Below are 14,515 nucleotides of genomic sequence, written 5' to 3'. Positions count from 1 at the left end.
GACGATAACTTCACCAGATATGTCTTATTTTAATAATCAGTAATTCATAACAACTTCACCTTGTGCTTTCTTTGATCTGGTTAAAACACCACCACCAAGACCATGTGATCTCACCTCCTCTCCCTCCACCATAATATTACACAGGTCCTTGTTGCCATTGGTAACACAGTATAGTAACAGTTGACACATAGCAACCATACTAGTGTGACACACATGGTAACACAACACCACCCCTCAGGGGTACAATAATAATGATCACCTTAGCTTGATATCATATTGTCCCATGAAATCATGGTGGGCGTGGCACCACTGGGTGAGCACAAATTGGAGTGATGAGTTACCAGTGATGTCAGGTATTCCACTGAGGAAGGTGATCACCTCCTCAAGATGACTGGACTGGAATAGGAAGATGAAGGTGAGAAGCAACGACTATTGGAAGGAGAAATATTTGTAGCATATTTCAACACATAATGAGCAAAAACTGTAAGGAAATTTTATATCTGATTAGGTACTTCACTAATAGCTCTGTACTTGACTGAAGTAGAGATTAAATGTCCACTAGTATAGCTGCAGGTGTAGATGACCACTCTTGTTTCATTGATTTTTGTTATATCATGTAAAAAGTTTTTAATTTTTCCTTACACTTGTTTGTTTAATATTTTTGCAGTAACACAATTCATCAAGCTAACCAATGATTCTCTTCTCATACGTAGTTATGAACAAGTTAACTGAGGCCAGGTAATCCTTACAGCATGCTGTGTTATCATGCAGTTAAAAGCCACACCGGAGACTACGCTTGAATGCCTGTCACGTTCAGTCATTCAAGAACATTCTTGGAAATAGTAAATCACTTACAACAACAACATGTTAACTGTGATGTAAGACTCTGTAACATTGTCTACTGTACAAGAAGAAAGAACTAGTGGATCATATAGGAAATGTTTGTAACACATGTATCATGATTCTGTCAACTATTTGATCAAATAAACCTTCATCAATCACACATTGACTGAGAAGACTCTCTGAAGTTTCTCATGTTCCTCCTTAGAAGTGCCTCAACTGGTTTAAAAATGCACTTAAGTTGGAATGGATTTGATACACAAAGTACTAGTGCCTTAACACAGTGTACACAGCACATAACAACTTAAAATAACAAAGTTACTGTTGTTGACTAACTAATGTCATGTGTATTATCAAATTCAAATCCCATTCACTCACTTGTACAATGGTTGGTGTTTGTACAGACTGGATCTTACTGAGTACTGCTCTGAGGATGGTCTCCAGGTGGGCACCTAATAGAGTACCCAACTGACAACAACATGAGGTGTGCACTTATTAGAACCACTAACTTGTTTGATTAGTGTTATAATTAATCGACCAACAAACGAAGCGGCGTATTCTGATTGGCTGGGAAGTAGAATGTGTAGTACCACGCTGACTGCACAGGCGAGACCTGATTGGCCAGATTGGTCATGCCTAAGGAGGTGTATACATGATTATATGACATAGTACAGCCACACCCACTAACCATTCCAGTAATTGTTGAGCTGCTACAGACAAGTAGTATTGTATACAAGTACCACCACTCTGTAGGGGAGTAATATGTGTGTGTCATAGTCAGTCAATCACATTTAATACTGTTAGACATAGTGTTAGAGAGTATGGTATGTAAGTATACAAAGTAGTTACTATTTAATAGTTATACCATGGCCATGAGGAATTAGCATGATACATATGCCCAAGCCTGAGGGCCACAGGCCCAGGCATATGTACAAGATGAATCCTGAATATACCACTAGGGTCTGCTCACCTAATAGGTGAAGGGAGACAAACCTGCATTCACCTCATTACTTTTACACAGAGGTTTGTAAACATTGATTGTGGGTTTAAATTATGGGCACAAAATGAAGGTTTCGCTGGTTGTAGTGATACCCTTTCTAACCAATATCTACCTTGTGGATACTTAAAGTTTATCAGTGTATATCTCAACTTATAGCACGTTCGCGTTGAGCTGAACCATAGACTCCACAATTACAGCTGTTTATTTGTACATACCATTATAGAATTTTCATAAAGATCAGGTATCATTTCTTCAGCTTTTTCTAGATACATTCTGCATTCCTCATCATGCCCAATAATATGAATCACACCACATAACTTTGAGTAGGTCATAAATGTCAAACGCTTAATCTCATGCATGCCCGTAACATGAGCTTACGAATAAATGCGTCATGAACATCATGTTTAAAGCCTTTGATCTTGTATGGCTCCTTAATCAACAACCCAGGATTCAGCTCAGCGCGAACGTACTATATTAGCAAGTACTTCGTGCAACATTTCAGTATTCGCTCAGCTGATTGCATGTGTGATACAATACAATACACTACACACACAACTCACACGCACGCACACACACACTACACGCACACCACACTACACACGCACCCACCCACCCACACACGCACGCACATACATACACACACACCCCCACACGCACACACACTACACAAACGCGCAACTACACTACACACACAACACACACGCACACCACACACGCACCCACACAACACACATGCACCCACACACACACACACCCACGCAAGCACACCCACACACCCACGCAAGCACACACACACACTACACTACACACACTACACACACGCACACAAAACACACTACATTCTACACACACACACACACACACCCACACACACACACACACCAACACACACTACACTACACACTTGTAATAAAGCAGAGTCATCACTTCTTAGTACAGCAGACACCACAGCAGGGTACAGGGTGGTCACATACACAGTTGGTAGAGGAGCTGGTAGTCCCTGTAGTATCTTACACAATATGTCCAGTACTGCCTGTAGTAGTTGATGACTATATCATATTATATTATTAGTGTAGTAGTCACTAACTGATACTGTGCCTAGTGGCATCTGAGAGGATTCTGTTGAACTGAGAATTGACATAGCTGTTGGTAGGAACTTCTCACTGAATTGCTGTGGAGACAACATGTGATCGCAGACATTTGGGTACTGCAGAGTTAATAAGCCTTTTCCATAATGATGACAGAGCAAAAAAATGGCAAGCTCTACTTGGGGAGTACTCTAATGTTTTCAAGTACAGGTGGAATTGGGTGACAAATGAAGATCAATTGTTTGTGTGATTCAGGAAGATCTCGAGCAGGTATGGGTATAACGCATTGGAATTAAATTGTTTAGTAGAAACAACATTCCTTCATATAGGTTGTAGTCATACCAGCTTCAATATCATGTTTATTAACAACTAAATGGTTCATGAAAAACTTGTTGTCATAGAAATCAATACTCGAAAATACAAGAGTACCCCAAATAGAAAATTGATGTGATGTCATTATGGAAAAGGCTTATTGACATTGAAGAGGTACCACAATGGTTTACAAAATACTTGGGACATAAGTAGATGTGTGTATGTTCTTGTAGTTCATGATTTTGTAAACCCACATATATACTGCATTAAAAGAAAGAATTGTGACAGGTTTGTTGTTTTCATCTCAACACATACCAACTATCAATCACTGAAATAGTAAAGTGTCTATTATACTTCATTTTCAGCTATGTTCAGCCTGTTATAGTGTTCAGCCTGTTACACAACATGTTCAGCCTGTTACACAACATGTTCAGCCTGTTACACAACATATTCAGCCTGTTACACAACATGTTCAGCCTGTTACACAACATGTTCAGCCTGTCACACAACATATTCAGCCTGTTATACACAACATTACAAATGTAGATCACTAGAAGAAGGACATTTGCAATCAATTCAGTCACACAGAAAATTCAAACAATTCCCATCACAAACGTAGGAAAGCCATCAAGTGATGCTACCACAAATTGACACCTTCCACTATACATTGTATGTACTGCGGTACAACCCGTATGTCAAATGGCACCTCTTAAGCTAAACCAACATCAAACAGTGAAAAATCAAGCCCGTACCTTAGTCATTATCGAGCTATGCTTGTCTGAAGGCATCAGCTGGACAGCAGCCAGTCCACTGAATATCTTAAATTGTAATAGAAACCTTTTGGAAGTGTTTCAAGTCTGAAGCTGGCTTCTGGTGAAGGTACAACCTCAATGATCCCTAATATACAGTACTACTGTACTGAATGATACTTGTATTACATAAATACAGCTACATTACACCATATCATGTAGCTTCTGAATTGTTACTACTAAAGATTCCCCAGACCCCTCTAAATAGACCATGTTGAGTGTGATTCACTCACTTGCTAATTGTGACCATCTCAGCGAAAACCTGTCTAGTTCACACAACCTTCCCCAGACCCCTCTAAATAGACCATGTTGAGTGTGATTCACTCACTTGCTAATTGTGACCATCTCAGCGAAAACCTGTCTAGTTCGCACAACTATCGATATTTTTTTTAAATTTCTCAGTATTATCTGCATTGTCCAAGGAATGGTTCACCAAAGTTTCAGCCTTCTGTGGGGAGTAGTTTTGGAATTACTGTGCTAGAAAGTAGGAAGAACAAGAAAATCGATTTGTGCAGTGACTATACTAAAAATAAATTACAGAGGCTTGTATTTGCAGCCATAACTTCCGTTAGGATTAGTCTACAAAGTTGGAATTTGGCTTACAATGTTCACCATGGATTGGCAGATCAACCAAGGTATAGTTTTAGCTCTGCAGTCACTTGCGCATAGGCGTATGAAGGCAGTTTTGTTGAATAAATGTCTACCACATTGTAAACAAACACACGTGACATGCAAACCATTGGGGTTACAGAAAGATTTTCGAACTCCCCATGAGTAGGCGAATAAGATGGTGTATCGTTTTAATTGATTTGAGTCTTCCTTCTTCGAGTACTGGCCCGATAAAAACTTTCGTATTTTTTCTTGTAGCATGCGTAATTTTATGAATTATTTTTAAATTTCAATTTTCTCAGAATTCATGCTTTTGCGAACTAGACGGGTTTTCGCTGAGACGGCCACAATTGTGAATAATCCACTTATGACGTAGACAAAAAAAAAGTAAACAAACAAGTACAAGGGAAAATTAGGAATAAGTTTGATTACAGATAAAAGCATAAAAAAAAAAACAGTACAACAAGGGAGGACATCTATCCATACACTACGTATGATTACACCTGAAGAATTAGGAGATTAAGTATTGTATATCTTCAGGTGTAGCCGTGTAGGTGACCTTCCCTGTTTAACTACTTTTATTTCTAATCAAACTTATTTTCCTTGTGCTTGTATGATTAATACATAAACATTGTGAAGCATACAAAACGTCAGGTAACTACAAGATCCTGGGTCTGGTCTCTTGTTTATATCAAACCCACTCCTTCCACAGTAGAACAACAACACTTAGTACAAGCTCACCATTTGACAAGAAGGAGTTGATGACAGAACTGCAAACAAATCCTCCACTATCGGAAACTGACCAGGATCTAAGGGGTGAAATCATGTCAACAAGGGGAAACCCCTTATTACATCATCACACACTTACCATGAGCATATTTGAGGAATAATGATATCGCTAATGGTGACAGGTGGGCTTCATATTTCCCACCAAGAAGTGGGTCAACCTGTGGACACGAGTATAAAACAACCAATCACAGTTCAGTATATTGTACTGGATCTTAACCACCAACTTATTTTATCAATTGGTGAACAGGTGATAGTCAACATGTGGTTATAACATATTACAGTAGGGTTTGAAATCCAACAAGTACACAAAATATATAATATTCTCAACTAGAGTAGGGACCATAGCACATCAATAAAAAGTACTGAAACAAGCTGGAGTAGTGCATGATATTATAATAAATCACAGTAAAACAATAAGGAGTGTTATATCCCTTCGTCCTCCTTAGTGTCCTATTTCTTTTGCTGATAGCCTAAGGTGTCAATTTGTGGTAGCACGATGGCTCCCTCAAGTCTGTAAAGGGATTTGTCCATATTTCCATGGTGACTGGATTGATTGCCAAGATACTTCTTGGAGTGTCATTTGTTTGTAACGCTGTGAAACAACCTGAACATAGCTGAAAGCAAGGCGTTATGGCCACTTCATTTACCAGTCAATAAATGCGTGTATTCACACAAAAACATTAGCTCTAGCACCATTCTTTCTTTTAGTATGCATGGGTTTACCAATCATGATAATGTTACAAACAAGTAATCAAACAAGTATAAGGTAAAAGAGGAATGCGATTTGCGATCATAGAAAAAAACATACGTAAATGAGGGAGCCACTTTTGATATTTACCCTGAACTTTTTACGGGACCCTTTATTCACAGCATAAATGATTTGGTCAGATTTTAAATAATGCCCACCTTCAATATCATGATCAGTGACTCCAGTGTGTAAGTTAACACATCTTCTGTAAACTGTGTTGCCATGGTGACTAGTCCTTGGGCCATGTGATCAACATATGGTGACAATAGTGCAGTATTATCAGCAGCTGTCAACTCCTTACAGAAACTATAGGACAAGGTGGAAGGACATTATTAAAATTTGAGGCTTATAAATAATAACAGATTAATAGAACAGAAAATAAACACCAAACACTCTACTCACTTGTAAGCTGCCATTGCTGCACACACCCTTACAATTGAGGACTGTGATTGGTTCAATCCACTGGAACAAGCTTGTAAACACCTACACACACAAGATCACATGATCACTGCTAACAAAAGGGTGTGACTCACTGTAGCAACACATCCTGCTGCAGGAAGCCTGCTAACTGCCCTGAGGCCCATAATGATCTGCCAACCAGCAGCACATGATCTGTGGTGAAGCCATATGACTCATAAACACACACACACACACACACACACACACACACACACACACACACACACACACACTATATGTAATATGATTACAAGTAAATTTAAGTACAAGTAGTTTAAGACTACACAAATATTCTACCGTATACGTACAAATTCTGAGGCACGTAATTTTTGTGGATCAACTGCTGTCAGGATTTACGCGGTTTTATTTTCAAGGATCACTCGTTTTTCACTGAGGCTACCATTACAAAGCATAGAGCTATCATTCATTTTCAAGGATGAAAATTATGCGGAAAGCCAAGCAGCCGTGAAATCCACGGAAATTACGTACCTCAAAAATTTATACATATACAACATCTGAAAGTGAGGGAGCACTACTAAAGTACAGTGGAGAAAGTTGACCACACACTGACCTGGAAAATCACTTATACACCGTCCCCAGGTGTAAAGATGATTTTACATTATTTGATATTACACTGGTCTCCAGATGTCCATATTACACTGGTCCCAAGGTGTCCATATCACACTGGTCCCAAGGTGTCCATATTACACTGGTCTCCAGATGTCCATATTACACTGGTCCCAAGGTGTCCATATTACACTGGTCCCAAGGTGTCCATATTACACTGGTCCCCAGGTGTCCATATTACACAGCCTTCATACCAATGAACAGTGTCCTGATTTTCCGGGTCAGTTTATGTACTAAGGGATACTTTGTGAATAAGTGTCTGGATTATGAAGGTGTCCTCAAGTGTCTACATTAACAGGTTCCAGTGTAGCACCCCATACCTGTACCACACTCCATACCCCATACCTGTACTACACAACATACCATTGGATGACATTCCTGGTAGCACGACAGTCTGCATGAAGCCAGCAACATCAAAAGAACACTTTCCACCCTTCAAGTAACCAACAAATGCCTTCAGTAGGAACATACAGGCTTCATGTAGCTTCCACCTGTGAAAGAGGAGGCAAAGAGATATTAGACACTTATTAAATACACAAATATTAGGAAAATTAAGAATTTTAAGTTTCATTAGGGATCATAGAAATAAAAAGTAGGGAAACAAGGGAGGTCACCTACACCTGGTGAACCCAAGCATACCACATCAAAAGAAAGGATGGCACCACAGTTAATGTTTTCGTATGAACGAGCGCTCCAGCCATGTATTACCAACTTGAAAGGGAAGTAGCGATTACGCTTCGTATAGGTAAAAGAGAAACATAATGGCCACCATTCAATTACGAGTAGTTTGGGCTTGGGAATGTCTCGAGGCAGCTACTAGAGAGGCAGGAGTACCTCTGCAATCAATATTGATTGCAGAAGTACTTTTCCAACTATTCTTCATTTGTAGCACTGTATAACAGGTTGAACATAGCTAACACAGTGTTACAAATGAATGAGAAGCATCTCCAGAATCAATCCAGTTGCTACAGAAAATACAGGTAAGATACCAACACAACCACAGGGAAGCTGCATTGCACTATTGCAAATCAACACCTTGTGTTGTTAGCGAAAAGAATAGAACACAAAAAGGACAAAGGAAAGTCCATGATGCATATATTGTACACACTGTGGTTGGCAAAAAGGCACATCTTGGGAAAAAGCAACATCGAACAGCGAAGAAATCAAGCCCGTAGCCATATCTGTTGTCGGCTGGAGGCATCAGTCAGTTACTTAGTTAGTTACAGGGATTTGCGAAGTTCTTGCAAATCTGTAATTTAAAACGTACGTACATGCGCATTACTTTACAGTTGAATTATTGGCACGAACACTGGTCTTTGTACGCGAATCGAGAATGGTATCTTGTGAAAGTAAACTATTGCATGCATATAGTGAAGACTTACGATGGCGAATCATTTGGCAGAAAGAAGCACTGGGATATGGTGATGCAGTAATCGCACAGAATTTAAACATTGATCAATCTACTGTTCGTAGGGTTTTACAACGATTTCTCAGCACTGGAACTGTAAGCAAACTTCAATATCCAACAGATAGAGCTTCTAAAAAGCTAACAGATCCCGCTCAGTTACTTACATTGCATCTTGCAATGGGAAGGCCAGGAATCAAATTACAAGAAATACAGGAGGAACTATTAAATTCATTGTCAGTAAACATTCACATTTCAAACTTATGTAGATTCTTGCAAGAGTGGATTTACAAAACAGAAGCTGAGGATCACTGCTACAAAAAGGGATGATTTTTTGAGGCAACAGTATATATCAGAGGTGTCCATTCACAGACCTGAAATGCTGATTTTTCTTGATGAGACTGGAACTGATCGAAGAAATACATTACGGCGCTATGGCTACAGCATGAGAGGAAAGCCAATTGTGAGTCATCAGCTTTTGATCAGAGGAGATCACCTATCTGGCATAGCTTTTATGTCTGTGAATGGTTTATTAGATGTGAAGGTTGTGCGAGGTGTAACCAATGGTGATGTCTTTTATAGCTTTGTTGAAAAACACCTTTTACCTTGCTTATTGCCTTATGATGGAAAAAATCCACACAGTGTGGTAATAATGGATAACTGTTCCATTCATCATCTAAGTAGTATAGTCAAGATGATTGAAGAAGTTGGTGCAATTGTGCACTTCCTTCCACCATATTCTCCTGGCTTTATGCCAATAGAATTGGCATTTTCTAAAGTGAAAACTTTGATAAAAGTAGATGAGCACACAAGCATGGATGTGGAGACTGCTTTATTAGCAGCTTTTGCAACTATCACACTACAAGATTGTCAAAACTGGATTTCTGAAAGTGGACTGTATAATTATAAATAAGTAATAGTTGTACATGATAACACCAAAAATTTGTCAAAAATTATTTATGTAGCTGAAATGTTTTCTATACACGCAGATCAAATGCTTATAGCTTCCTTAATGATGACAAAATACAAGTCTTTTGTTCTGAATACTCACTTTCATTGAGTATTCCATCTTCAAATAAACTTTGAAGATATCGTAGCTGTTTTAGGTTTTTCATCCGTAGTTGAACAGTTTTAACAGGAGATACACCCATCACAGTAGGAGTAGGCTCACAGTGCACTTCACTTGAACTCGCATCAGGTGCTCCAAATGTTTTCACAAGAGTAGCTGCTGCTCCTGTAATAGCATCTGCAAGTGACTCTTTACGTGGCTTTTTAACACTGGCTCCAAAAGCAGGAACATCTGGTGGTTTGTCCATGTCATCGTGTATGCCTGAACACACCATTCTTGAACATAGTCTCAGCTGTGGCACAGTGTACTTTTCGTTATGTTTAGACTTGAGATCTGCAAATACATTATCTACCTGGTCTTCTCTTTCTTGTTTCTGTTGACCTGCTGCTTCTAAGCCTCTCTTTCGACTGCCACGGTTATCTTCTATGCACACCATAGAATTATTTCACCATCTAGTTTGTATTTGGAATACATCAAGCTCAAATCATCTACATTAAACAGTGACATCTGGTGTTTACCATCAATGTAGCCAACATTGAACTTCACAGAATCTGGTACCTGATCATCGAATTCATCTATCATGCTCACTCGAATGGCAGTGACCGTCGAAAATCGAGAGTGGTGTCGGTGAAGCTGGCGCAATATGAAATCACTCTTTTTGTTGGGATTTATTATCCTAACTTTATAAGTATAAGGCACTTGAAATGGAAAAGAGACTCATTAGTGATTACATGAATTACTTTACCTGAACAGTCTTACCTTGTCACTGGCTACAGAGCCTCGTACTGAGTCACGGTTATTAGTAATTGGAACCCCGAGTGGAGTAGCCAAGGGAATAACACTGGCCTGGGAACCGGATGACGAAGATGAGCTCAAAGATGAGTGTAACACTTGTACTGTTACTGATGGTGCCGAAGATACATGTTGTTGGTTATTAGTACACTGATTCATCACTGATGCTTTCACTGGCATACGCACAAGCAGTTGGCCACCTTTACTGTTAGTTGGCGCCAATAATTCAACTGCAAAGTAATGCGCATGTGCGTACGTTTTAAATTACGGGTTTGCAAGAACTTCGCAAATCCCTGTAGTCAGTCAGCGTAAAATTCTGTTAAATAGAAAAATTTTAAAATTTCATAGAAATGTTTTGAAAGGACATTGGGGTTGGTCTGAAGACATTTTTGAGCCAATGCTGCCAAGCTGTGATGAAGGGAAATTAATCATGGTTTTAGGGTGATTTTTATTATTATTTTTTGCCAAAAAGCCCAGTTTCTTCACAATCCCTAATATACTGTATGATACACTAGTTCTTCAACTGGAATTCTATTACATTATGGTAGATGTGTTAATTTTATTGCTCATTTGAATTACTGGACAAGCTCACAAGACATTATCCAAACACATCCTTGGCTCTAGATTTTGAACCAAGATGTTTCCTTTGTTGGAATTCCTAATTTTAACTTATACTTACTATACATCTATTACCAAATGTGACCGGATTTCATACAATTTTATGAATTTGGAAGATCATAACTTAGTGTTCAAGAAAGATACAAACCTCCATCCAACAACCTATATATGTTGATATTGCTCACTACTGACCAAATTTCATGTCAATAACTTTTTCCCATCTCAAGTTATGAATAGTCAAAGTTTGTAAAGTGGATGTGTGTGGAAGACTCCTTTTCGCAAATCCGGTCACAAATTTCATGACACATTTACTACTACACACAATAGCTGACACAAGTGACATTCATACAGTTCACTAACACAGTAGTACACTTTACCAGTTATTATTTCCTGAGGCTCTTATAGTAGCTGCCTCTTGAAGGTGTTTACTAATCGCCATGGTGATGGCTTGTAGGCATAGTGAAGTCAACCCCTCCTCCATCACCATACTCTACAACAGGTAACCATGACAACACATCACTATAGCAACTACCACTATACTACACTTCAGTGACCAATAAGGAACACACATGTACAGGACAGACTCAATATGGGACACACACACAGGCGGACAGACAAATGGGACAGACATACCATTATAAGGTTAAGGGCAGCAAGACGTACACTATAGCTGAGGTCATCAGCTTCATCTGATACAAAATCATTAACATCACTAATCCATGTCTCCACCTGTGAGGTCAAATGATGTCATATTACATCACATGATGTCATAACAACATACATGACAAGTACAATATAACGGTCGGCCATTTTCCAACCAAGTGACGCTGTTGACCGATCAACGTAGCCATTGGTTGGCCATTTGTGCCAATCAAATTTTTACAACCGTAATTCTTTATTATTAGTCTTTATAACATGTATTATTATAGTTATTATTATTGTTGTATCGTTACCTTTCCTTACCGAAGCTATTTAATCGCTACATGAAGTCTCGATCCCGTTGAAGCAGCAACTTAATGCGCATACGTAAGCTAGAGCACTGCACCTCGTATTTATCCCAATTGTGGCACGTTCCAGGAGAAGAAAAGAAAGTAATGTTTGTGAAGTGGAGGTACGATATTAAGTATAAGATGGCCATTTCGTGGTTAGAATCTGTAGAGAATGCACTGGCTGGAGAAAGTGGAATGAAAGTCAGGTGATAAAAGTGTTCTGCACACGGAAAGTTCGAGAGTAAGTTATGATCTATTGCTATTCACAAGAGAAACTTTAGCAATAGCTAGTTGGATAGTTATAATATCAATCTGTGCTGACTCAACACCACTTATAACAAAGCATTTAGCCCAGCTAAGTCTACAAACTGGCTGTACAATATATACATTGATTCATAGTTTTTTTTTGTAAAATATGTATGCAGCAACACAAATTTTGTACATGTATTACTCAATAAACACAATTAATTCTCTGTAAAATCCATGTGCATAAAGTTCAGTGATAAGTAGCTGAAAGTGGTCTCAGATTCAATCTCAGAGTGATCCTTTTTCAAAAATTTCCTGGTGGGGCATGCCCTCAGACCCCCCTAGAAGGCTTGTGCTTCACACTGCAGGGTGTGCTTTGCACACCAGGATAGTACACCTCTATCTTATGGCCACGCAATTTTCAGAAATGGCTAATCAAATTTACTTTTGATCGGCCATTCTGTCCGAGCAATAATTTTCACTTATATTGTACACCGCATGACTCACAACCTTTTAGGGCCATCATTGGTAACTGGCTGTATAATACAAGTTACAGAAGACAAGTATTCTAGTCCAATACTGAGATATGATAGAGGTATAGTTTGTGCTCACATGACCTGTTTTTACATACCTGGTCACACATATCCTACACACACAACAAGATGAAGAGTGTCAGAGAGAAAAGATAATGTACACTGGCAGCCTAGCAGTGAAGATTATCTTTGAACAAAGCAATGCTTAGTGTGGAATTTCATAATGAGTATTATGGTGTTAGTGAACTCTTTCTGTGCACAGATACAAAGTAATAAGGATTATACAAGCCAATGTGTTTGTATCCATTATATTGCACTTTGTCAAAGGGCTAAATGTACTATGTGTAATATACAAAACATTTTCAGATCATATATTATGTTTGGTGGGCAAAGTGGTACATGGTAGGGCTGAGCGATACTACCGTTTTAGCGATATATCGCGATATTTTGAAAGTATCGATATCGCGATATTTTGTTATTAACTATCGTGATACCATGCCTGTACATTACTGTCATTAAAAAATCCATTTGTGATGCAGTACTAGGCTAAGAATCCTTGTAAATGATAAAGTCCACCCATCTGGTTTCCCCTGCAGAGAGGTGTGAACACCATAACAACCTCAAAGCATGTGTTACAATAACTGTTACTGTAAACAAGGATGATAGTGGCTAGTTTGCTATCACATATAAGGACTTCCTGCAGGAATGCTGAACAATATGCTATGTAGCACCAGCTATGATTGACTTATTTGTAAGTATCGTGAACTATTCAGTATCGTGAATAGTGGCTTTAGTATCGATCGTGATACTAAAATGGCAGTATCGCTCAGCCCTAGTACATGGACGGGTAAAATCATGACATCACACAAGATCACATGACATCACACAGGATCACATGACATCACATGATTACTTGTTGTTCAGTTGGCTGCATGTAGCTGACCAGCAAGTGTACAAGGTCGTTCATCACCGTGGCAACCAACTTGTGTAGTTTCTTATGTTCAGAGCAGGCCAGTGTCTCAATAAACTCAAACACAGCAAATAACACGTGCTCCATCCCAAGACACTCTCCTAATATGGATTACATGTGTGTAGTGTGAACACAGTGAATTCTTTAACAACTCTATTAGTACAATACACAATTGGGTAATATAATGATATTGGTGAAATGTTGATTTTTAAAGCAGATACACTGTATTTAACTCGATTAGTTCAAATATCAAATCGAGACAATTTTTAAAAAGAGAATGCCAAAAATATAGACTTGTGCAAAAGTGGTCACACGGTCATGTGCACAGGAAGCGAAAAAACCTTTCATGTTCAGATGTAACTCACTACTACAAATATCAGAATCAGTAATTCTGTAGTCAATTTATCAGTTATCAGAATATTGACAAATTTCCATATTGGTACACCTCAGTGTAGAATAAAGACTTGGTGTTCCAAAGACAACATACGGGTTATGTGAAAAATAAACACACTTATCTGAATGAACACTGGTTTGTATTTTATATTCCTTGTTATCATCAGGAGCGCATCAAATCCTACAGGGATGGACAAGGGATGGACAAGGACAAGGGAG

The 14,515-nt window shown here is 38.8% G+C and overlaps 1 protein-coding gene across 1 annotated transcript in view; it reads right to left on the bottom strand.

Annotated features, from left to right (window-relative positions):
• LOC136252606 (importin-9-like) overlaps window positions 1–14,515 on the bottom strand; it is a 48,642-nt gene that overhangs the window by 14,521 nt on the left and 19,606 nt on the right. Inside the window, exons 7-22 of the mRNA XM_066045102.1 lie at window positions 13,847–14,004; window positions 11,799–11,894; window positions 11,543–11,655; window positions 7,645–7,772; window positions 6,729–6,807; window positions 6,598–6,678; window positions 6,354–6,501; window positions 5,527–5,605; window positions 5,400–5,467; window positions 2,928–3,011; window positions 2,745–2,873; window positions 1,529–1,587; window positions 1,350–1,476; window positions 1,219–1,308; window positions 260–429; window positions 60–199 (exon numbers count right to left, since the gene is read on the bottom strand). Coding sequence (XP_065901174.1) covers window positions 60–199; window positions 260–429; window positions 1,219–1,308; window positions 1,350–1,476; window positions 1,529–1,587; window positions 2,745–2,873; window positions 2,928–3,011; window positions 5,400–5,467; window positions 5,527–5,605; window positions 6,354–6,501; window positions 6,598–6,678; window positions 6,729–6,807; window positions 7,645–7,772; window positions 11,543–11,655; window positions 11,799–11,894; window positions 13,847–14,004 — 1,749 coding nt within the window. The remainder of the gene's footprint in view (window positions 1–59; window positions 200–259; window positions 430–1,218; window positions 1,309–1,349; window positions 1,477–1,528; window positions 1,588–2,744; window positions 2,874–2,927; window positions 3,012–5,399; window positions 5,468–5,526; window positions 5,606–6,353; window positions 6,502–6,597; window positions 6,679–6,728; window positions 6,808–7,644; window positions 7,773–11,542; window positions 11,656–11,798; window positions 11,895–13,846; window positions 14,005–14,515) is intronic.

Source organism: Dysidea avara, chromosome 4 (assembly GCF_963678975.1).
Source record: "Dysidea avara chromosome 4, odDysAvar1.4, whole genome shotgun sequence".
NCBI lineage: Eukaryota > Metazoa > Porifera > Demospongiae > Dictyoceratida > Dysideidae > Dysidea > Dysidea avara.
This window is presented reverse-complemented; position numbering and strand designations above follow the sequence as displayed.